Source organism: Mesoplodon mirus, assembly GCF_964341445.2.
Source record: "Mesoplodon mirus genome assembly, chromosome: 4".
NCBI lineage: Eukaryota > Metazoa > Chordata > Mammalia > Artiodactyla > Ziphiidae > Mesoplodon > Mesoplodon mirus.
In genome coordinates this window covers 44,722,001-44,743,296 of record NC_138979.1, presented here as the reverse complement: position 1 = coordinate 44,743,296, position 21,296 = coordinate 44,722,001, and the positions used below count along the sequence as shown (strand labels likewise).

The window sequence follows — 21,296 nt, the reverse complement described above, 5'->3', positions numbered from 1 at the left end:
AAGAATCAAAAATACAGAGTGAATGGCCTTTTACAATACTTAGAGGCAGTACAATTTTAATGTTTTGTATATAATAGGTAATTATAAACTTCATTAAATATATTTTTTGTATCATAATATAGAAATACTTTTCCATAAACATTCACTTCTTAAATTTGTTTTAAAATTATATGAAGTCTTAGAATGAGGTTAAAAATTGAAATTTATTCATAGTAGCTTCTATGGTGTTAGCACATGTTTAAAAAGAAGGAATATTTAATAAGTAAATACCTTATCCAAAAAACTCTACTTTCAAATTTGTTTAAAATTAATGCATTATTTGTAATCCTTATACCTCAACAACTTTAAACCTCAATGTATTTTGGTCCTTTTTTTTCTTTCACCCTACCCCATCCCCACTCCTTTATTCAGTTTTTCTGGAGGTCAGTGATCAGAATTAGATGTGAGTGTTGAGGTGGCCCAGCTGATAAATCCCAGTGTTTCTTTGAATGCGCCAGAGGCAGTGGCAGAGCTGGGGTTAAAGTCGTGATGGTCAGAGACTTTGTGAAAATGTATTCTACATACCCTTAAGGTACAGAAGGTTGACGTGAGGCCAATCGTGAGTTTATCATATTAGGACTTTTATATAGAGCAAAATGAGCTGCCTCCTTGGCAATCTATTTTACAGCTGAATTTATTATATTCAAATACATTCAGGAGTGAAGGTACATGTCTTTATGCCTCGTTTAATGTTTTCAGATCCATCACCTATCCCCACCTTTCCCTTATTTTCTAGTTAGCTAAGTTTGATACCTCCAGGGTCCCCTGTCCCTGGTCAGAACCCCCATCAGTTATACATTTTCTGGAGTAAGATGCAGTAACTGTGAAATGGTTTTGTTAGGAAGGGGGCACCAGGTCGATCTCCATACACTTCTGTGAGCAAGGCAATGAACTTCATGTGTAACTGAAGATAAATGGTAAATCTTACAACAGACCCAGTGGTCAGATTCCTTGATATGTGGAATTTGATTACAGCTGTCAGTCAGCTGTTTTGTTGAAAGGTGATTTTATTAATTTGACTACAAGATTTGGTAGCGAGGCCATTATTTTGTCCTATTCTCTTTTAGAGAGTCACTTTCAAATATAACTGTCCTCTTAATTACTGCCCAATATTGTGGTAGATTCAGTTAGAAAATGCCTACCTGATGTAGAAAAAAGACTAACTCTATGATGTGTCCACTCACATGTTCTTAATGTTAAACTTTAGTCATATAAGTACAATTTATATTAATTACTAATCACATAATAGGAATTATTTACCAAATTCTGATTTTTTCACAATCCCATAATAAGCACAATATTTACTTGAAAAAAATATTTTTGGTTAAACAAATTGTTTAAAATTTGTTGGTTTATAATATATGTGATTTTACTGTGCTGGGAGGATTTTATGTTTCTGTAGTAATGCTATTTCTACAGTGTTCTTCTGAAGAAAAACACCATAAGTTATAATAAATCAATTACTGTCTCAAATTTATTTACATATAATTTTTAAGTAAATAAAATGTTTCTGTACAATTGTGATAAAAAGTTAACCCATCTGCGTATTGTTTTCGAATCTTAATTTACTCATTATTTGCTGATGTATTGTTTTTGAATCTTAATTTACTCATTATTTGCTGATGTATTCATCAAGTGATTATGTTTTCTTTTTTAACCATTTCTGTCCATTATGAGATTATAGCTATTGCTTTTCCTACAGACTTAGTTGATCTAGATGTTAAGTTGTAGAGGAAAGTTTAGCATCTAGTAGATAGACAGCTCTGCATTTAAGTAAGCAGATAAAATATACCAATTACAAATGTGTTAAGTTCTGTAAAGAAGCTGAGATAGAAAACAATGCATCAGAGGAGAATTTACTTTAGAAAAGCCTCTCTGAGGAGCTGAGGTTTTAAGCTAATTCTTAAGGAGAAAGATGGAGCTAGCAGGAGAGAATTTATTTTCAAAGATCTTTTTTCAAAAAAAAAATTAATTTGTGAGCAAGGGGAGGATGACATGGGAGGAAGCAGGGGTGAGAATATGACTTGTGGGTCAAGGAGTTTGGATTTAATCCCAAGTGTAGCCACCGTGAAAAATCATTAGCCAGGTTGCTGATGTCATATAATCCATTAAGAAGTATTTATCTAGCCTTTAATTTAGGCCAGACTCCAGCCTGGTTTACTGAGGAGGATTAAAAAGTAAGGCAAATGTATAATCCTACTCTGATTTTGACTATAACCTACCCTGAGAGGCAAGGAGGAGTTTAGAGTCTCAGGTAGGAGGCAGGGGGACCACACTGATCTTATGCTCAGTGAGCTCAGGCCTGGTGTCAGGCAAATCCCAGAGCCACAGAACTAAACTGCTCACGAGGAGCTGAGTGAGAACCCACTGATGTCAGAGGAGGACTATCATATGGCACAGCACCCACTGTGTGCCAGAACCTATTCTAAGACGTTTTACATGTCTACTCAATCTAATTCTCATAGTAACCCTGTGAGGTAAGAAGGATTAATATCACCATTGCACAGATGAGGAAACTGAGGCACAGAAATGAAATGACTTGCCCAAGACCACACAACAGGTAAGGGTAAAACCAAGATTCAAGTGCAAGGCAGGCTGGTGCTGAGTCTGCTCTTACCCACCATGCAGTGATGTCTCAGGGCTGTCAGCCTTGGTGGTAGAGAGGACCACAGCTAGGCACACGGTTCCAAAGGGGACCATAGAGAAAGTTCTGGTGTAAAAAAAGAAAATGTGATTAGGGATGCTGTGGGGTGCTTGAATTAGTGATGAAAGCAGGATATACAAATGGAAATAGTGTCAGTATGGACCTAGGCTCTGCAAAGGGGATCTTGGCTGCTTCTTATGTTTCTGTGCACTGGCTTTTTGAGGAATACGTAATTTTGGATCCATGAAAACTGCTTGGAATACTTGCCAGTGCCATCTTTCCTTCATTTTCCCATAGCATGTTAATTGTTCTAAGCTCTCTTATGGTTGTTCATTCTCTAATGTACTGTTGTATAGTTAGGATTAAAACAAATCGTATAAAACCTCATATAAAAAATACAAGATATTTATGATTTTTTATGATATTTTATACAATGAATATTTTACTTGGGGTAGATTTTATGGTATTTTTTGCACATCTACTTTGAGGGAGGAAATGGTATTGTCACTTTCAATAATATGTAACTCACATATGTCTCTGCATATTTCCTTATCATGTTCAGATTGATCCAAATGAAGAGTAGGTGTGAGTTCAATCATATTCTTGATGTAGTACAGTGCAAAAGAAAAAAAAAAAAACTAATTACCATTGAGTTCACTTTGGAAAGGAAAAGATCCCCTGAAATTAGAAGTTGAATTAAGCAGTTTTGTAAGCCTTCAGTTTCTGATATTTCTTTAATATCAGGTAGTAGTCACTATTCTGTCTCTTGCCAAAGGCAGCTTATTAGAGTTGAAAAAGGCACCCTGTGTTGGACCTCCTTGGGGTCTGCCCTGCCGCCTAGGTTACTATTTACATTAGGACTACTGTTCTTGCTATTGACCCTCTCTAACAATTTAAGTATATCTCTGAAGTTATGTAAATTCCATAATTTCAGGAATATATTTAAAGGAACATTCTGCATCAGAAGTGATTTACTGTGATATATTAATATTAATCAGGGTATTATCAGGAGAGAGAAATGACATAGTAATTTGAACAGAGATCATTTAACATTAAAAATTAGTAACCACCATAAAGAATTTCAGTGGGAGGGACAGGTAATAAGAACTAAAGAAAACTAAAGAGTATAGGAATAGCAGATTTAAGGAGCAGCCATTACCCTAGAGCTGGGATAGCTGCCCAAGGAAGAGCCCTCCCCAACCCCAGGGCTAAGATCCTGACCTTGCTGGAGAGGTTATAGCTGTGGTCACTGGATGGTAGTGGAGCTGCTGTGGTGTGGTATAACTTGCCAGAAATATGCCCTCTAGGGGACTAGGGAAAGCAGTTCACAGGGAGATGCCTTACTAGAGGCACTCTATTATAAAACCACCCAGAGAGTGTGCCAAGGGAAGCTGCTGTCTGCTGGGTGCTGCTAGCTTACTTGCACTGCAGGAGCCTGGTAATGGGGAAGACACCAGATCTGAGAAGAAAAACCCTTTCTTCTACTAGGTCATTCCAGCACCTTTTATCCACAAAGGTTAACACTGCACCAGCTGTTAAAGGAAAAATATTTTAAAAGCCCATATCCATTTTCAGAGCAGGCAGTAAAGGGTGAATTTGGAGCTAAGATACAATAAATTGATAACTGGCATACATGGGAATCCCTATCTTTCCACTGTCAGGGTTTTGACAAAAGCTGTTGTGCTGAACTTATTAGAAAATCAACTTATTATTTTCAAAATTCAATTTATGGTTTCTGGTCTTACATTTAGGTCTTTAATCCATTTTGAGTATATTTTTGTATGTGGTGTTAGAGAATGTTCCAATTTCATTCTTTTACATGTAGCTGTCCAGTTTTCCCAGCACTGCTTATTGAAGAGACTGTCTTTTCTCCATTGTATATTCTTGCCTCCTTTGTCATAGATTAATTGACTATAAATGCATGGGTATATTTCTGGGTTCTCTATTGGGTTCCATTGATCTATGTGTCTATTTTTAAGCCAGTTTTGATGACTTTAACTTTTTGGTACAGTCTGAAGTCAGGGGGCATGATTGCTCCAGATCTATTCTTGTTTCTCAAGACGGTTTTGGCTATTTTGGATCTTTTGTGTTTCCATACAAATTTTAAAATTATTTGTTCTAGTTCTGTGAAAAATGCCATTGGTATTTTGATAGGGATTGCATTGAATCTGTAGATTGCCTTGGGGAGTATGGTCATTTTAACAATATTCCTCCAATCCAAAAATAAGGTATATCTTTCCATATGTTTGTGTCATCTTCAATTTCTTTCATCAGTGTCATAGTTTTCTGAATACAGGTCTTTTACCTCCTTAGGTAGGTTTATTCCTAGGTATCTTATTCTTTTGACATGATGATAAATGGGATTGTTTCCTTAATTTCTCTTTCTGATAGTTCATTGTTAGTGTATAGAAATGCAAGATTTCTATATATTAATTTTGTATCCTACAAGTTTACCGAATTCATTGATGAGCTTTAGTAGTTTTCTGGTGGCATCTTTAGGATTTTCTATGTATAGTACCATGTCATCTGTAATAGTGACAGTTTTACTTCTTCCTTTCTAATTAGGATTCCTTTTATTTCTTTTTCTTCTCTGATGGTTGTGGCTAGGACTCTTTGACATAAATCATAGCAATATTTTTTTGGATCTGTCTCCTAACACAATGGAAATAAAAGCAAGAATAAACAAATACAACCTAATTAAACTTAAAAGCTTTTACAGCAAAGGAAACCATCAACACAACAAAAAGAAAACCTACTGAATGGGAGAAAATATTTGCAAATAATATGACTGAAAAAGGGTTAACATCCAACATATATAAATAGCTCATACAACTCAACATCAAAAAAAACACAACTGGATTAGAAAATGGGCAGAAGAACTGAATAGACATTTTTCCAAAAAGGACATGCAGATGGCTATGCACATTAAAGGCCGCTCAACATTGCTAATCATCAGAGAAATGCAAATCCAAACCACAATGAGATATCACCTCACACCTGTCAGAATGCCTATCATCAAAAAGAACACAAATAAGAAATGTTGGCAAGGATGTGGAGGAAAGGGAACCCTCCTGCACTGTTGGTGGGAATGTAACTTGGTGCCGCCACTGTGGAAAATAGTATAGAGGTTCCTCAAAAAACTAAAAGTAGAACTACCATATGATCCAACAATTCCACTCCTGGGTATATATCTGAGAAAAACAAAAACAATAATTCGAAGAGACACATGCTCCCCTGTGTCCATAGCAGCATTATTTACAACTGCCAATATATGGAAGCAACCTAAGTGTCCATTGACAGATGAATGGATAAAGAAGGTATGGTATATACATACAATGAAATACTACTCAGCCATAAAAAAGAATGAAATTTTGCCATTTGCCACAACATAGATGGACTTGGAGGGTATTATGCTAAGTGAAATAAGTCAGACAAAGACAAATACTGTATGATATCACTTATATGTGGAGTCTAAAAAATGCAACAAACTAGTGAATATAACAAAAAAGAAGCAAACTCACAGATACAGAGAACAAACTAGTGGTTACAAGTGGGGAAAGGTAAGGAGGAGGAGGCAATATAGGAGTAGGGAATTAAGAGGTACAAACTATTAGGTATAAAATAAGCTACAGGTATATATTGTGCAAACCAGGGATTATAGCCAATATTTCATAATAACTATAAATTGAGTATAATCTTTAAAAATTGTGAATCACTATATTGTACACCTGTAACTTACATAATATTGTACATCAACTATACTTTAATAAAAAAGGAAAAAAGACAGTAGATATGCCTTGAAGAATGTCATTATAATTAAGCAAATAAAATTTTTTGCAGCCATTTGGAGAAAAAAATGCAATTTACTTATTTGTCTATGGTAACTTTTAAAGAAACTTACTCACTGTAACCACTCCCCCTTATCACATTTGTGCTTCAACTAGTTCTTTGAAACAAAATGATCTAATTATTTTAAGTATTTAATAATTAGTCAGGATGGGAACAATTGCTTACAAAAACAAGTGCTCAATATTTGTGAGAATGGGAGGTTTTTAGTTTGGAGTGGAAATAACTTATGTGTTACTTTAAATATTATAACAAATTAGTTTTCAGATGTCTCTTGCCTCTGCATTACCATTAGATTTTAAGTAGCTCCAGGGGGACCAGGCTCGAGTCATTCTTGTTTACTCTGCATTATAGTTTGAGTAGCCACAGAAAATCTATGAGAAGAAAATACCCATTGTGACACCGTATTTATAGAGACTCCTCACAAAGACAGTGAATTTTAGATGTTTCAGACACAAGTTCCGGAATACAATTATTTTCAGGAAGAAGTAATAACTGTAGTAATTACTGTTATCTTTGGTTTGAGAAGCTCTTCTATTGTCGTCCTTAAGAGAGAGGATTTTCTTGATGTTGTTGCCCAGTTTACTTGTTGAAGATACATCAATCTTGATGGAAAAGGAAAGCTTAGAGAAGTAGCATTTTTAAGATTTATATGTTAAAGATGTTAATTTATGAATGTAGAAATGTTATCATGAAAAGATATCACTGTTAAGAAACCAGAGACTAAATTTCTCCCCAATATTTTAGCATAGTAGCTATTAGTGATTCAGAATCCAAAGCACCAACTAAAGGTAGCTTATTGCTGAAAAGGAAAGATATGGAAGAGAGAAGGAGAAATGAGTAAGGACTGAATAGTCATTATCTTCAAATCTATCTAAAGACATAGGGGTATAGAAGCATTCTTCCTATTTTCTTATTGTAATTACTTTAAATCATTTTTTTCTTAATTCTGTCAGTAAGAATGATCTTTTTCCTTCTTAGCAAATAGTACAACTGCTTCTTTTTTCACTGGCAGGAAAGGAATAATAAGAAATAAAATTCTGTGTTTAGATTTTATGTCAAGTTAATTTTCCTTAGCTGCTTTATTTAGTAGGATAGTATATATTTAATACAGTATGAATAATACAAATGAACTCGTAACTGAATTGAGACAGTGGTCATGTTTAATTGATATTTATCAAGATTCCATTGAGTGTCATAACATTGTATTTTATAAAAACACTCTCTGTGAATTGTTTTCTGACACTTTTGCTCTATTTCATACTTGTTCCTTTTAACTGTAAATTGAACTTGTCAGTACTTTGAAATTCTGAAACTGCAAGAATGGCAGAGAAGAGGGCAAAATAATTTTTTTCTCTCCGAATAAAATAAGAAATAAAAGCCAAAATATATAACAGCAACAACATCAGCAATACCACCACCAGCAACAAAACCCTAGAGTGGCCAGCATTCCTGAAGCTGAGGGTACTTGGGCATCTCTGTTCTTATTTCCCCTATTCACGTAAATGCTGTATTACCAATAGAAACATTTTAAGGTTGGGAACCCAAGCAAAGCACTGTGGATTCTCTGTTGTTTGTGAGTTGGAACACTAGGGGACAGCACTAAAATATTCCATAGTTGTTTGTTATTGATCACTTGCATACTGTATAATAAGTATGAGATTTTACTGTTAACGACTATTGAATGCCCTGTTGATTTCAGTGGATGAAAAAGCACAAAGAAGAAGATGAGTTTTTCAAGTCTATAATTTCAGCCTTTGTAAAATGATGATTTGAATAATTTAGAGAAAGCTCTAGGCTGTTTTTTGGTTGCAAGGAGATAGTAAGGCATGATAAAGAATTGTGATTTTGTGTTACAAGTGGTTTCTTCTTTTCATTCTTTGGGAGTAAATATTTTGCACAAATTTTTATTTCTAATCTTGTTTTCCAGGCACTTTGGAAAGACATGAAACGGGAGAAAGAGCAAGGATTATTCTTAATTGTTGTGATGATTCACAGCTTCTAAAGCCTGAATCTGTACTTCCAGTTGCCTCAGAGACACGTAAGCACAAAAGTGTAGAACAGAGGTCACCCAGCTCCTACCAGTTTGGGCCAATACCTTGCCCTGGTCTGCAGGTGGAGTCTTCATGTAAGGTAAGTGAAAATCAAACTGTTGCTCACAAAGAACATTATCAACCCTGAGTCAGAAGTAATGTGCTTTCATAAATATGTCGCCATTAAATATCAGCACAAAGATAAGAACTCAGAGATGATCGCATCTACCAGACGTACCTACCAAGCGATCTTGGGTGAATCAGGGTAACTTTTTGAGTTATTATTATTTTTGAATGACTATAGCATTCTTTTTTGATAAGACAGGTCCTGGCTTATCAAGATTGAGCCAGTTTTATATTAATCCTTGAATTCTAGATGGTTTTCAATGAAAAGGGGGGAAAATTATATTCTGTGGTCGGGATCAATTTTTTTTTCACTTGGGTATTTGACCTCTTTTTAAAATGCTGATTACAAATAAACCAAAAAACATCAGAAAAACTGGATCGTTGTTTGGGCAATTCTTTTGGTATACTCAGCATCTCTAGGATCACTAGCTCTTTAGGATTCCAGGCCTCAGTTAACACACAACGATGGAGTTTACATTCATTTTCTCAAGCCACGTTAACCAATGTCACAGAAATTTGCATGAGTTTGATTATTTTTCAATTCTAAACATGACAGCAATTTAATCTGATTTCTTTAAGGGATACTTCCATTCTTCTGTCATCTACACCTCCAAGTTATCCCCTCCTCAGGTTGCAACTGTGGCATTTATATGTGTATATGTAATGTAGTATATATATATATTTTTGCAATACGTGGGCCTCTCACTGTTGTGGCCTCTCCCGTTGCGGAGCACAGGCTCCGGACGCGCAGGCTCAGCGGCCATGGCTCACGGGCCTAGCTGCTCCACGGCATGTGGGATCTTCCCGGACCGGGGCATGAACCCGTGTCCCCTGCATTGGCAGGCGGACTCTCAACCACTGCGCCACCAGGGAAGCCCAGTATTTTTTTATGTAAACATATTTTCATAATAATGTCTATTTCTTTTTAATGACTGCATCATGCTCTATACTGTGTATATACTATACTGATATGAATTATTTTCCTATGGCTTAATATATGGATTATTTTTTATGCTTCAGTTTAGGACTAACACAACTATGAACCTAAAGTTTTTTTTTTTTAATATTTAGTGTTATTTAGTGGGATATATTTCCAGAAGTGGGGTTTCTAAGTCAAATTTTAGCTGATTTTTATTTATATGTTGTTAACATTTTCTGTTATTTTAATGATATTATGAAGACTTAAAGTAACATTAATAAGGACATTAAATAAGACTTTATTTTATCTCATGTGTATGTATGTAGTTAGAGGCAAAAAGATGTGTCATTATTTAAGAAAGGCCAATTGGCTGCTAAGCTTTGCCTCAAAGCTTCAGGGGTGGAGGTGAGGGCACCAGCATATGAGCCTCAGCTTTTTAGGTTTACAGACTAGATTTCGATTTTATCAGTGAGGCCAGAGTTTGTCAACCTTTTGAGAACTGAGTCATACTAACCAAACACCCAAGAAATGAATATTTAAACTAGAATGACAATTTTTTAACGTATAATGATAAATATGATGGCAGTTCATTGCTCAGCACAGTCTCACAGGGCAAAGCTACAGAGCATGAGGGAGAACGGGGGAGGTGGAATTTTAGCAGAGGATTCCTTGATGGGCATGGAGTCAGAGCCCCAGGGTATTCATTCACTGAGCTCTAAGAAGATAATGCAGTCTATGCTTTCAGCCCATGGGGTACTATCTCCCTTGGTCAAGGCTGATATACATTGAAAACTTTCTAAATTTTGGATTTCTCTCTTTAGGCCAGCTACTTTTGTTTATGCTTTCTCCGGCAGATGTTAAAACCAGTGATTAGGCTGCAGCTTTTTTTTCTCTTTTTTTCCTTTTCTCATTTAGTCCAGTTGTTTTTAGGTTTTCCAAGTCTGTTTTTCATGTTCTTAACTTGAAAGAAGTCATGTTTTTTTTTCTTTTGGCTACGACGTGTGGCATGTGGGACCTTAGATTCCAATCTGTGCCCCCTGCAGTGGAAGCCCGGAGTCCTAACCATTGGACCACCAGAGAATTCTCAGGAAATCATGTTTTATAAGGACAATTATATCAATATGATGAAATGTTTTAACATTCACAACTGAAGTTGAAAGTGATAGGGCCTTAGTCTCCTAAAGTGGGAGACAGAATCACACTTCTATTAATGTATTTTAAGGTTGGGGTAAACAAAGCCCAGTGAGTGAGGCCAGCTGACTGCCAAGCATTCCCATCTTAATGTGGCTTTGTTGCTTTTCTTTCACAACAGAATTTGTATTTTATAGTGGAAATTATATGCTAGAATAGTGGATGAGAACTTGGATATATCTCTTGACTCGTGCATGTCATATGCCTAAGGTTTGCAGGAGCAAATCTCATTCATCAAGTGCCTATTTTACTAGTTTAATTCCCAGAAGGTAAACTGACTGCTGTTTCTTGCAGGACCTCAGAGCTATCATTTAGGTAGTGATAATAGTATATATAGATTTCATTTTCTTTATATAATTTTGTTTCTTTCTTGACTCCAGGAGGCAATAAAATGCCGGGGTCTTGTTTTCCTACTCTTAGGCTGATTCCAACTTCATTTCCTAGCTGCTGCCCTTTACCTTAGATGACTGCAATTTCCAACTTTTACTCTCTACAGAGGTGGAGAATTGAATTAGACAGGACTATCACCTCCTTTGTTCTATGTACTTTATTTCTCTTATTATTGAGCTTACTGTTGAGTAGAGCTATTTTTATTTGTGCTTCTCCTAAGTTATATCTTCTCCAATTATGTACTGCATATCTTCTCATCGTCTTAGACTTAAGCCTTTAAGATTGTTTTATCTTAATCTTTTATTTATGAATTTGATAAGCATAAAATTTCAAGAATGCTTATAAATTCTCCATTCTCCTTTTTGTTAATATAGTAAAATGCTTCATTAGTTTTCATAAGAAAAAAAAATCAGATTTAAAGAAGGGGAATTGAATCACCCTTATTTCAGAGCTGGGAAAAATGAGGGACAATAAGCCTGTAAAATTTGGAACTATGTAGGGTTACTCTGTGTTTCAGAATTTTTTGGTATGGACTTCAATGAGAGACAAGTGAAATATTTTCAAATGGTAGCATGAACTGTTTAAAAGGAAGAATAGCATGTAATATCTGTGTGGTGAGCTCTTTGTGTTTGGCAATATTTTGCATTTATTAGGATGCTGTGTCCACTTTTCCTTCTTGCATTTGAAGAGTGCATATAGATTTAGGAGAAGGTTTTAAAGAGAAAAACAAATACAATAGAACATTTTAAAAAATGGGTCCAATTAGAAAGGCCAAAGGAGTTGAATTTGTGCAGCTAGGCAAAGAAAAATCTTTGGGGTAGGAGAGGACCAGAGTCTTAAAGGATTTAAAGGAATACAATATCATATTAGTGATGGTGAACTGCTTTTCTCAGATTCTGCTGAGGATAAAACAAGATAAAAACTGTTTAAATTGCAGTGGGAGGAATTTAGCTTCAAAGTAGAAAATAAACAACCTTACTAAAATCATCTTTACATGGCAGAACTCTTCATTACCTCATCAGATTTTAACGAGGGAAGGTCTTTTTAGTCTATTATTCTGTTGGTTGGTTTTAAATTCTTTATCCACACTTCTTGTCTGTAAAATGAGTAAAAAAAAAACAGGATTATTTTAACTGCCACAATTTAGACCCATTGTAATGTCCTGGAAATGCCTTTTAAAAAAACCCCTGATTTTCTGTAGAATGGGTCCCCAACAGCTCCCCCTGGTTGCTCTTTTAGAGTTACATGGTTTAATACGGCAGCCATTAACCATACATGGCTATGGAGCACTTGAAATTTGGCTAACACCACATATTAAAATGATGTTTTGGATATATAGGCTTAAATAAAATATATTATTAAAACCAATTGCACCTGTTTCTTTTTATGTTTTTCAATATGGCTACTAGGCAGTTTAAAATTACACATGCAGTTTGCATTTTATTTATGTTGGACAAATGTTGAACTAGACCAGGGATAAGCAAACTTTTTCGTAAAGGACCAGATGGTAAACATTTTAGGCTTTGCAGGCCGTATTTTTGCTGTTGCAACTATTCAGCTCTGCTGTTGGAGCACAGTAGCCACCACAGACCATTCTTAAACAAATGAGTGTGGTTGTGTTTTGATAAAACTTTATTTACAAAAACAAGCAGTGGACCACATTTGATACTCGCTGGCCATTATTTGCAATTTCTGATCTAGTCAGTCCTCTCTAGACTTGGAAATCATGAGGTACTTGGAGGAACTAGCAAAATAGCCAATACCTACCCCCTCCCTAGATATCTAAATTTTTAATAAAGCAACTTATCCCAACTTCTTCTGCACTATGAGGAATGTAATCCAAAAGCCCTTGTATCAAGTCTGTTTCCTGACAGCATTCATGAAATTGATGTGTTTGAAAATCTGCCCTTTGTGGAAAACAAATGTGCACATTATGCTTCCTAATCCAAGCAAGATTTTTTAAAATGAAATTTTCTTTAAATAAAGCACTTATACATGCATCATTATCTAAATATATAAAATTGATTATAAATAATGCATTTACATTTATTTACGTTCCAGTTGAGGTTTCTAGAAATATGTTTGTATTTTTTTAACCTTTAGTTGACCTTAGAGTGATGCCTGTTTGGTGCCATTTGCTGAAAAATCTTATTAGAGCTTTATCCTGCTACCTCTTGTAAAACACAGATGGTGTACTGGTAGGCCACCAATAGAAAATCAGGTCCTACTACTACATATTACTTTATTGTAATGCAACATTAGTTCTTTTACATTTTATGAAACAAAAACATAACCAAAATGGAATAGAGTAGTTTCTTAATTGTGCAATTTGAAAATTTCACCTGCGAATTTACATGTATCAATATGAAATAATAATTCACTGTGGCAATATTGCATGTTGCAGATTAACTCAGTTTTCATTAAACTATCTATATTTTATTATCAAAATTGAATTATTACAAAAAGAACAAATAATATTTATTTGAAAACAATTGTGTTATATAGGGATAAATCCTGAATATAGAATGATAATTTTCACATTTTTGATTAGTAGTTAATTTTCAGTATTCTTTTTAATGTAACAAACAGCATATGCCTATTGTTTCTAACGTAGACAATATTTTGCATCAATTTTATATAATTTTAAAAGAAAACAGATTTTTATTATTAGACATGCCAGCCCTTCATGAAAATATAGGAATTTCTCTCTGTTAACATTGGATTAAGATTTTTAAGTATTTTAATTTAGTGAATCCCAACTCAAAACTTAGTGCCTAAATGATATCACCTGTCCTGAGATAAAATAGAGAAATATACAATAGCAGAGAAATATAGAAGTCAATTTGCTTTTTGTACACATGTGAGGTGGTACAAGTTTTTGACAGTATAACCATTTCTCATAAGCATTTTATATGGTAATTTTAACTACTGTATGTCAAAAAAATTTCTGTAATACGCAATTTTCTGTAGCTGCTTTATAAAGGATAGCCCTTTTCTTATTTTGTAGCATGAGTTTAAGCATTTTTGATACAAACTTCCCTCAGTGTTGAGGAAAACTCTGAAAAGCATATCACAGCTTTGTTCCAAAACTAATTCAGGAGGTCTCAGAGTCACTGTGAAAAGTAGGAACCCCACACCATTAAATGACTCCAGCTGTCCGCCACGCACACAGAAGCAACCCTGAATTTCCTCACAGGACTTCAAAGCCTTGCTTGTATCTAAACATTCGTTGGCATGTAAATCAGAGGCACAAAAGGAGAATGCTCCTATTTCATGGTGCACGGCTGGTCTGAGTCCGGCTTTGTGCTGCACGTGCCGGTGGGGAGTGCCAGAAACAGAAGGGCACTGTTCTGACTCGTGTGACAAATGTAGTTAACACCAGATCCATATTAATGTTGTCAAGTTCCCTTGATGTATTTAAACAGATTTTAATTATTTTCAGCGTCCAAAGGCCTGAAATATATAGCCTAATAGTTCTTCAAAGAAAGCTTACTTAATGTGTGAATGTAAAACCTCTCATAAAAATGAAACTTTTATATTAGCCTTAGTCATTGACATAGGTTATTCATCAAGTCAGCAATTTGTGTTGCAAAGTGCCATTTGAATAGCGTATTGTTAGGCTACTTATGGTCCACTTGACAAGGGCTCTTTCTGTAAATAGTGCAATTTGACTCCAGCTGTTAAAGAGTGGCTTTGACAGCAGCCAAATAGAATGGAGATGCCTTACTGCACTGCCGAGAAATCAATATTGGGTTCTTGTTCATGCTAACCTGTTCTTTTCTCTTCTGTAGATTTATAAACAACTATCAAGGGTTTATAAGTGGAAGTTTAAGTATTATTTTAAATGTAATTCACTTTGAGTTTCAAATTAAGACTTGTGATAAATGGTACAAGTGCAGAGTTTTAGGATATTATTTCCACCCCCTGGTTCATGTTTAGTCACAATTACAGTTAAGTTGAATTTGGATTCTCCAGCTACAATAGAAAAGAATTAGTATAAAACATGGACTCAAAATTGTGTGCCTATTGTATATTGCCAGTGAAATTATTTCTTCTTTTTGATTCTCTTATCAGTTTATCTTCTGTGTCCTCCCATCTTCTCTCTGTGTGTACCTTTTTGTACAGATGACAGGGTTCTTTGTGGCTGTGCCCATGGCAACACCCACAGATGTTGACAGCCAGTAATGTCCCCCGTGTTGTTGAAGATTTCCCTAAAGCAGAGTCTTGCTGGTTTTGAAGATTTTTCTAGCGTTTTCAGCAATACAGGGTTGCTATGATACCTGGCTGGCAGTAATAGATATTGAATCTTTTAATTACAGTAACCACACACAAGGACTTTTTTCATTGGCTTTCTCTGCTGTTGCTAGATGTTATATTTAAGATACAGAAGAGGCAGTGAAATTATATACTCAAATGAGAAAAAAACTTCCAGAGTTTACTTCAAATTCCAATATTTAATTTTAAAAATTTCCTGGTGTAAAAACCTTTCAGCAGACTGATGGAAATATAGTTTATTTAAATTGCAGATATAATTTATTTAAATTATTTCTAGTTTTGACTGAACTTGATTTTGAATTTTTATTGTTTACCTGAGATGTCGTTAAGCTTTCGTCTAAGGTGTACTAAGCAGGATTTGAAAAAGCTGTTATTTTTAACATGGGAAAAGCTGGTGGAATGTGTACTTTCTCAAATGCCTCTTTCAGTGAAAGCTGTTAAAGTAGCCATCTTCCTATTACTGACCAACTCTGCATTTATGAGTTTGTGGCTGAGATAGCAACTGAAAATTCATAAAGCTGATAATATAATTGTGTACAAAGACCTGTAAGGCTGATTCAAGGTGAGCGTTACTGTTTTTATAATTGCTGATAGGCAGTTCTTATTTCTTCAAGAAGAAGGGTTTGTTCTGCTTTGATTTTAGTTGGTTTCAAAAAATGTTATCCCTTCTGTTAATTCTAAAGTAAATCTTTTCACTGAATAAATGTTTATGTTGTTCTTTAGCACTAGATTTAGCCTAGATTTACCTCAGTATTTTTCCCCACCCCCACAATATTAATCAATCCTGTAAGAAACATGGGAATCTAGCATTATAACTTTTCTCTTGAATTAAATATTCTGATTATAGTCATCAATTGACTTGTGGGTGAGGATTCTATCTTAGAAACATGACGAAAAGTTAAACATATCAGGCAGTTTTATTTTGTATTTAGATTAATCTAGGGACAGAGCAGCATAATTTATTAAAGCATGTCTTTAAATTTGACACCATTTGCACAATAATTTTATAGGGATATTTTAGAAAATATATATTATGTAATAATGTACCTACCATATTACCCACCATAACCATTTAGAGACTTTTTGTTTCTCCCTCATTTCTTTTCTTTCCTACATTTTTTTTCTCAGTTGTAATTAAAAGCAAAACAAAAACAAAAACCCTGTGACTTTCCAAATTTGTTAAGGCCAGGTTCTTGTAGGACCTAAAGATGGACCTATTCAACTTACTGAAAGAGGTCTAAATCTTCTGGGATACAAATTCACTCCAGTGGATTTAGATGTTCTGTTATTGAGCAAATTGCTGGTTCTGATTAAAAGATGATGGAAAATGTTACTCCTTACAGAAACATGGAGTTTTCTTAGTAACCAAGTCATTGTCTGACATCAGGAATATTTTCTGTTTATATCCTATTTTTGATGACTACCACAATGGATGATATTTTGAGGAGTAAAAAATGAAGTTTATAGAAATTCAGATGTTGAGTTAACTAAAAGGGTTAGTGGCTTATAACAGGAAAGAAATGAAAGAGAATAAAATCTTTCTTTATGAAAGCTGGTAATGTCACTTATAGACTGAGAGTACCATCTGGACCCATTTAAAGGAATCCCAACAGGAGCACTCCTTCTGTACCAATGACTTAAGTTGAAATTGGCCCTAAGAAAGCAGCAAACGCAAAAACGTAACAGGAAGCAATTCTCAGAAAAGAAAGTATCTCTTCTCATGGAATATTTCCCCTATGTTGGTAAAAACAAAATGTATGTATGAAGACATTAGCTTTGAATCTGTAGATTGCTTTGGGTAGTATATTCATTTTCACAATGTTGATTCTTCCAGTCCAAGAACATGGTGTATCTCTCCATCTGTTTGTATTGTCTCTAACTTCTTTCACCTGTGTCTTATAATTTTCTGCATACAGGTCTTTTGTCTCCTTAGGAAGGTTTACTCCTAAGTATCTTATTCTTTTTGTTGCAATGGTAAGTGGGATTGTTTCCTTAATTTCCCTTTCAGATTTTTCATTGTTAGTGTATAGGAGTGCAAGAGATTTCTGTGCATTAATTTTGTATCCTACTACTTTACCAAATTCATTGATTAGATCTACTAGCTTTCTGGTAGCATCTTTAGGATTCTCTATGTATAGTGTCCTGTCATCTGCAAACAGTGACAGCTTTACTTCTTTTGCGATTTGGATTCCTTTTCTTTCTCTTCTCTGATTCCTGTGGCTAAAACTTCCAAAACTATGTTGAATAATAGCAGTGAGAATGGACATCCTTGTCTTGTTCCTGATCTTAATGGAAATGGTTTCAGTTTTTCACCATTGAGAACGATGTTGGCCGTGGGTTTGTCATATATGGTTGAGGTAGTTTCCCTCTATGCCCACTTTCTGGAGAGTTTTTATTATAAATCGGTGTTGAATTTTGTTGAAAGCTTTTTCTGCATCTATTGAGATTATCATATGGATTTTATCCTTCAGTTTGTGAATATGATGTATTACATTGATTGATTTGCATATATTGAAGAATCCTTGCATTCCTTGGATAAAACCCACTTAATTGTGGTGTGTGATCCTTTTAATGTGCTGTTGGATTCTGTTTGCTAGTATTTTGTTGAGGATTTTTGCATCTATGTTCATCAGTGATATTGTAGTTTTCTTTTTTTGTGACATCTTTGGTTTTGGTATCAGGGTGATAGTGGCCTTGTAGAATGAGTTTGGGAGTGTTCCTTCCTCTGCTATATTTTGGAAGAGTTTGAGAAGAATGGGTGTTAGCTCTTCTCTAAATGTTTGATAGAATTCACCTGTGAAGCCATCTGGTCTTGGGCATTTGTTTGTTGGAAGGTTTTTAATCACAGTTTCAATTTCAGTGCTTGTGATTCGTCTGTTCATATTTTCTATTTCTTCCTGGTTCAGTCTTGGAAGTTTGTACTTTTCTAAGAATTTTTCCATTTCTTCCAGGTTGTCCATAAGGGGGAAGGGTAAGCTGGGACGAAGTGAGAGAGTGGCACTGATATATATATATACTACCAAATGTAAAATAGATAGCTAGTGGGAAGCAGCCACATAGCACAGGGAGGTCACCTCGGTGCTTTGTGACCACCTAGAGGGGTGGGATAGGGAGGGTGGGAGGGAGACGCAAGAGGGAGGAGATATGGGTATATATGTATATGTATAGCTGATTCACTTTGTTATACAGCAGAAACTAACACACCATTGTAAAGCAATTATACTCCAATAAAGATGGTAACAACAACAACAACAAACTTTAGCTTTATTCATTGGAACTAAGAGCATGAACTTACTGAAAAATATATCCAGCTAATATTCTCATCCATTTTTCTGAATTGGGTTTTAATAGTGACATCCTGAAGGCACAACCAAACCAGTTCTCTGCATCCCCAAATGGCATTCGTGACATTAAATACAAATAATGACATAAATTACATTTTTTTGTAATTTTCTACATACTATGAACCTCGTATTAGTCTGGAAACAGTTTTTTATCCTAAATTGAAATATCCTGCATAAGCTTTCGGTCCAGGTATGATTATTCCTATCAGATATTTTAAAAATGGTCATAAGAGGCTGCTGTGAGCAGCAGGGCCTTTCTTATACACGTGTTTAACTTCATGCACATCCAAATATAACTGAAAATTTTAGGTTTTGTTTTTTTGTCTTCACGTGTTGTCTGAGACCTGCTGGTTTTTAGAAAGCTATTATGAAAGCTTACAAAATATGAAGTTGTACTCATTTTTACTACTTTCTTCCCAGCTCCCACTAGAGGTCTATTATACAAAACTTGGCCCTCTACATTTATTGTCTGGTAACAAATGTCTTACTTCCTTTTTTGCTCCTTAAACTAAAATAATAATCTGGATGCATAAAAAGTAGTAAATGGAGGGAGACAGGTTCATCAGACCCTTTACTCCTAGTTTTAGCATTGTAGCCTGTTAGAACCAGAAGTGGTCAAATTATCTGTTCTCTTCTTTCTTAGGAGAATTTTGGAGCCCAGTCTTGATTGAATCACACAGTAAATTGGGTTTAGAGGCAGAACTGAGACTTTCTGGTTCCTGTCTCTGCTCTCTCAGTGTCAGTATAGCTGAATCCACTTGTGGATGGATCCTGTAGCCAGACTGACCTGCCAGATTTCTCTCATGGCTGGGTTCCTGTGTTGTCCTCTCTTCACTTCCCCATCCCATCTTCTTGAAGATTCTTTGCCAACAGAGCTTGGGATCTGGCGTACTAAAAGCTGGTTATGGATATTTTTATAGTCCCAGAATTTCAGAATTCCCTGGCTTTTCTGTGATAGTTGATAGGATTTAGCTTTTGCTTGGAGCTCTGAATTTTCTTTTCTCTGTCTGATCACCCTCCTTAGTATACATCTGCCTTCCAGGTTGCCTCTTTTTGGGAACCAGTGGTCTCACTAATGACCACTCTGGCTTCTTCTACCTGAACCCTTCGAGATGAAGGTGTTTTAGTTTTCTGTTGCTATGTAACAAATTGCCACAAATGTAAGGGCTTAGAACAAATTACACTTATTATATCACCATTTCTTCTGTGCCAGGAATCTGGCATGACATTGGGTTGTTTGCTCAGGGTCTCATGTGACTGAAATGCAGGTGTGGGCTGCAGTTGCTGTATCATCTGAGGCTGGGGTCCTCTTCCAATCTTATTCAGGTTATTGGCAGAATTCATTTCCTTCTGGTTGTAGGACTGGAGTTCCTGTTTCCTTGCTGGCTGTCGACCAGGGGGGGCCACACATTCCTTGACATACAGTCTTTTCATCTTCAAGCCAACAGTGGAGAACTTCTTATGTAGGGAGTCCCTCTAGTACTCTGAATCTCTGACTTCCCCCTCAGCCACCAGCCATAAAAATCTCTCTGCTTTCAAAAACTCCATGTGATTAAGTCAGGACAACTCGGATAATCTTCCTATCTTAAAGTCAACTGATTTGGAACCTTAATTTCATCAGCACAATCCCTTCATGGCAGTACCTAGATTATTGTTTGGTTGGATAACTGGAAGAAGATATGCTTTGCCAGGTTTTGAGAATACTGGGGGCAATCTTACAATTCTGCATATAGATGGGAATCATTCTAACTCACGGTGACTGCTGTCTTAGGACTATTACTCTCTTCTTCTGGTTCTATAACATTCAACATCTGCTTAAGTGCCCTGATTAGCTATTCTGGTACTAATCGTTTCTGAAGTTTGAATCAAACTCTTGTTTCTCTTTGGGACCTTTTCACCCTGTCTGTTCCTTCAGGGAGTTCTACATGCTGGACACCTGGAAGCATAGTCAAAACCTAGAAAATATCTCCTTTAATATTTCAGGATGTTAATACATTTCAAACTATTAATCAGTATTATTTTTATGTAATTTTTATTGTAGCTCCTAAGCTGGGGACAATATCTACTGTTAGCATACCTTCTGAATTTTAAATTTGATTTTGATGCTTATCTTTGGGTGGAGATTGAACATATTCTTCAGCTGTGTGACTTTCCAATCTGTTGAACACACAGTACAGTTTATGAATTAGTCTTTCAACTTCCACCAGCATGACCTGGATGGAAAGAAAAGAGCCTCAGAAATGGATATTCAACTACTGTTCATCTGAGTTGTAGTCATCCTCAGATAAAATCCAAAATTATAAAGAAAAAGATATTGAAAAGGTCAACTGTAGATTTGGGGCCATAACCTCCAGCTACATATTTAATCTCCAGCTACTTGGCCTCATTAAAGTAACTCATATTCTCCCTACTGCTTGTCTGCTACCAGAATATTTCCCCTGATTCTTCACCTTGAAGTCTAAGCTTCAATGTCATTTTCCATAAAGTAT

General features: G+C 35.5%; 1 protein-coding gene across 2 annotated transcripts in view; it reads left to right on the top strand.

The window, feature by feature from the left end:
* WDR72 (WD repeat domain 72) overlaps positions 1 to 21,296 on the top strand; it is a gene marked incomplete at both ends in the record, with an annotated part of 200,538 nt that overhangs the window by 50,310 nt on the left and 128,932 nt on the right. For both annotated transcript variants that reach the window (XM_082618356.1, XM_082618355.1), the window contains one exon: positions 8,460 to 8,662. In XM_082618356.1, coding sequence (XP_082474482.1) covers positions 8,460 to 8,662 — 203 coding nt within the window. The remainder of the gene's footprint in view (positions 1 to 8,459; positions 8,663 to 21,296) is intronic.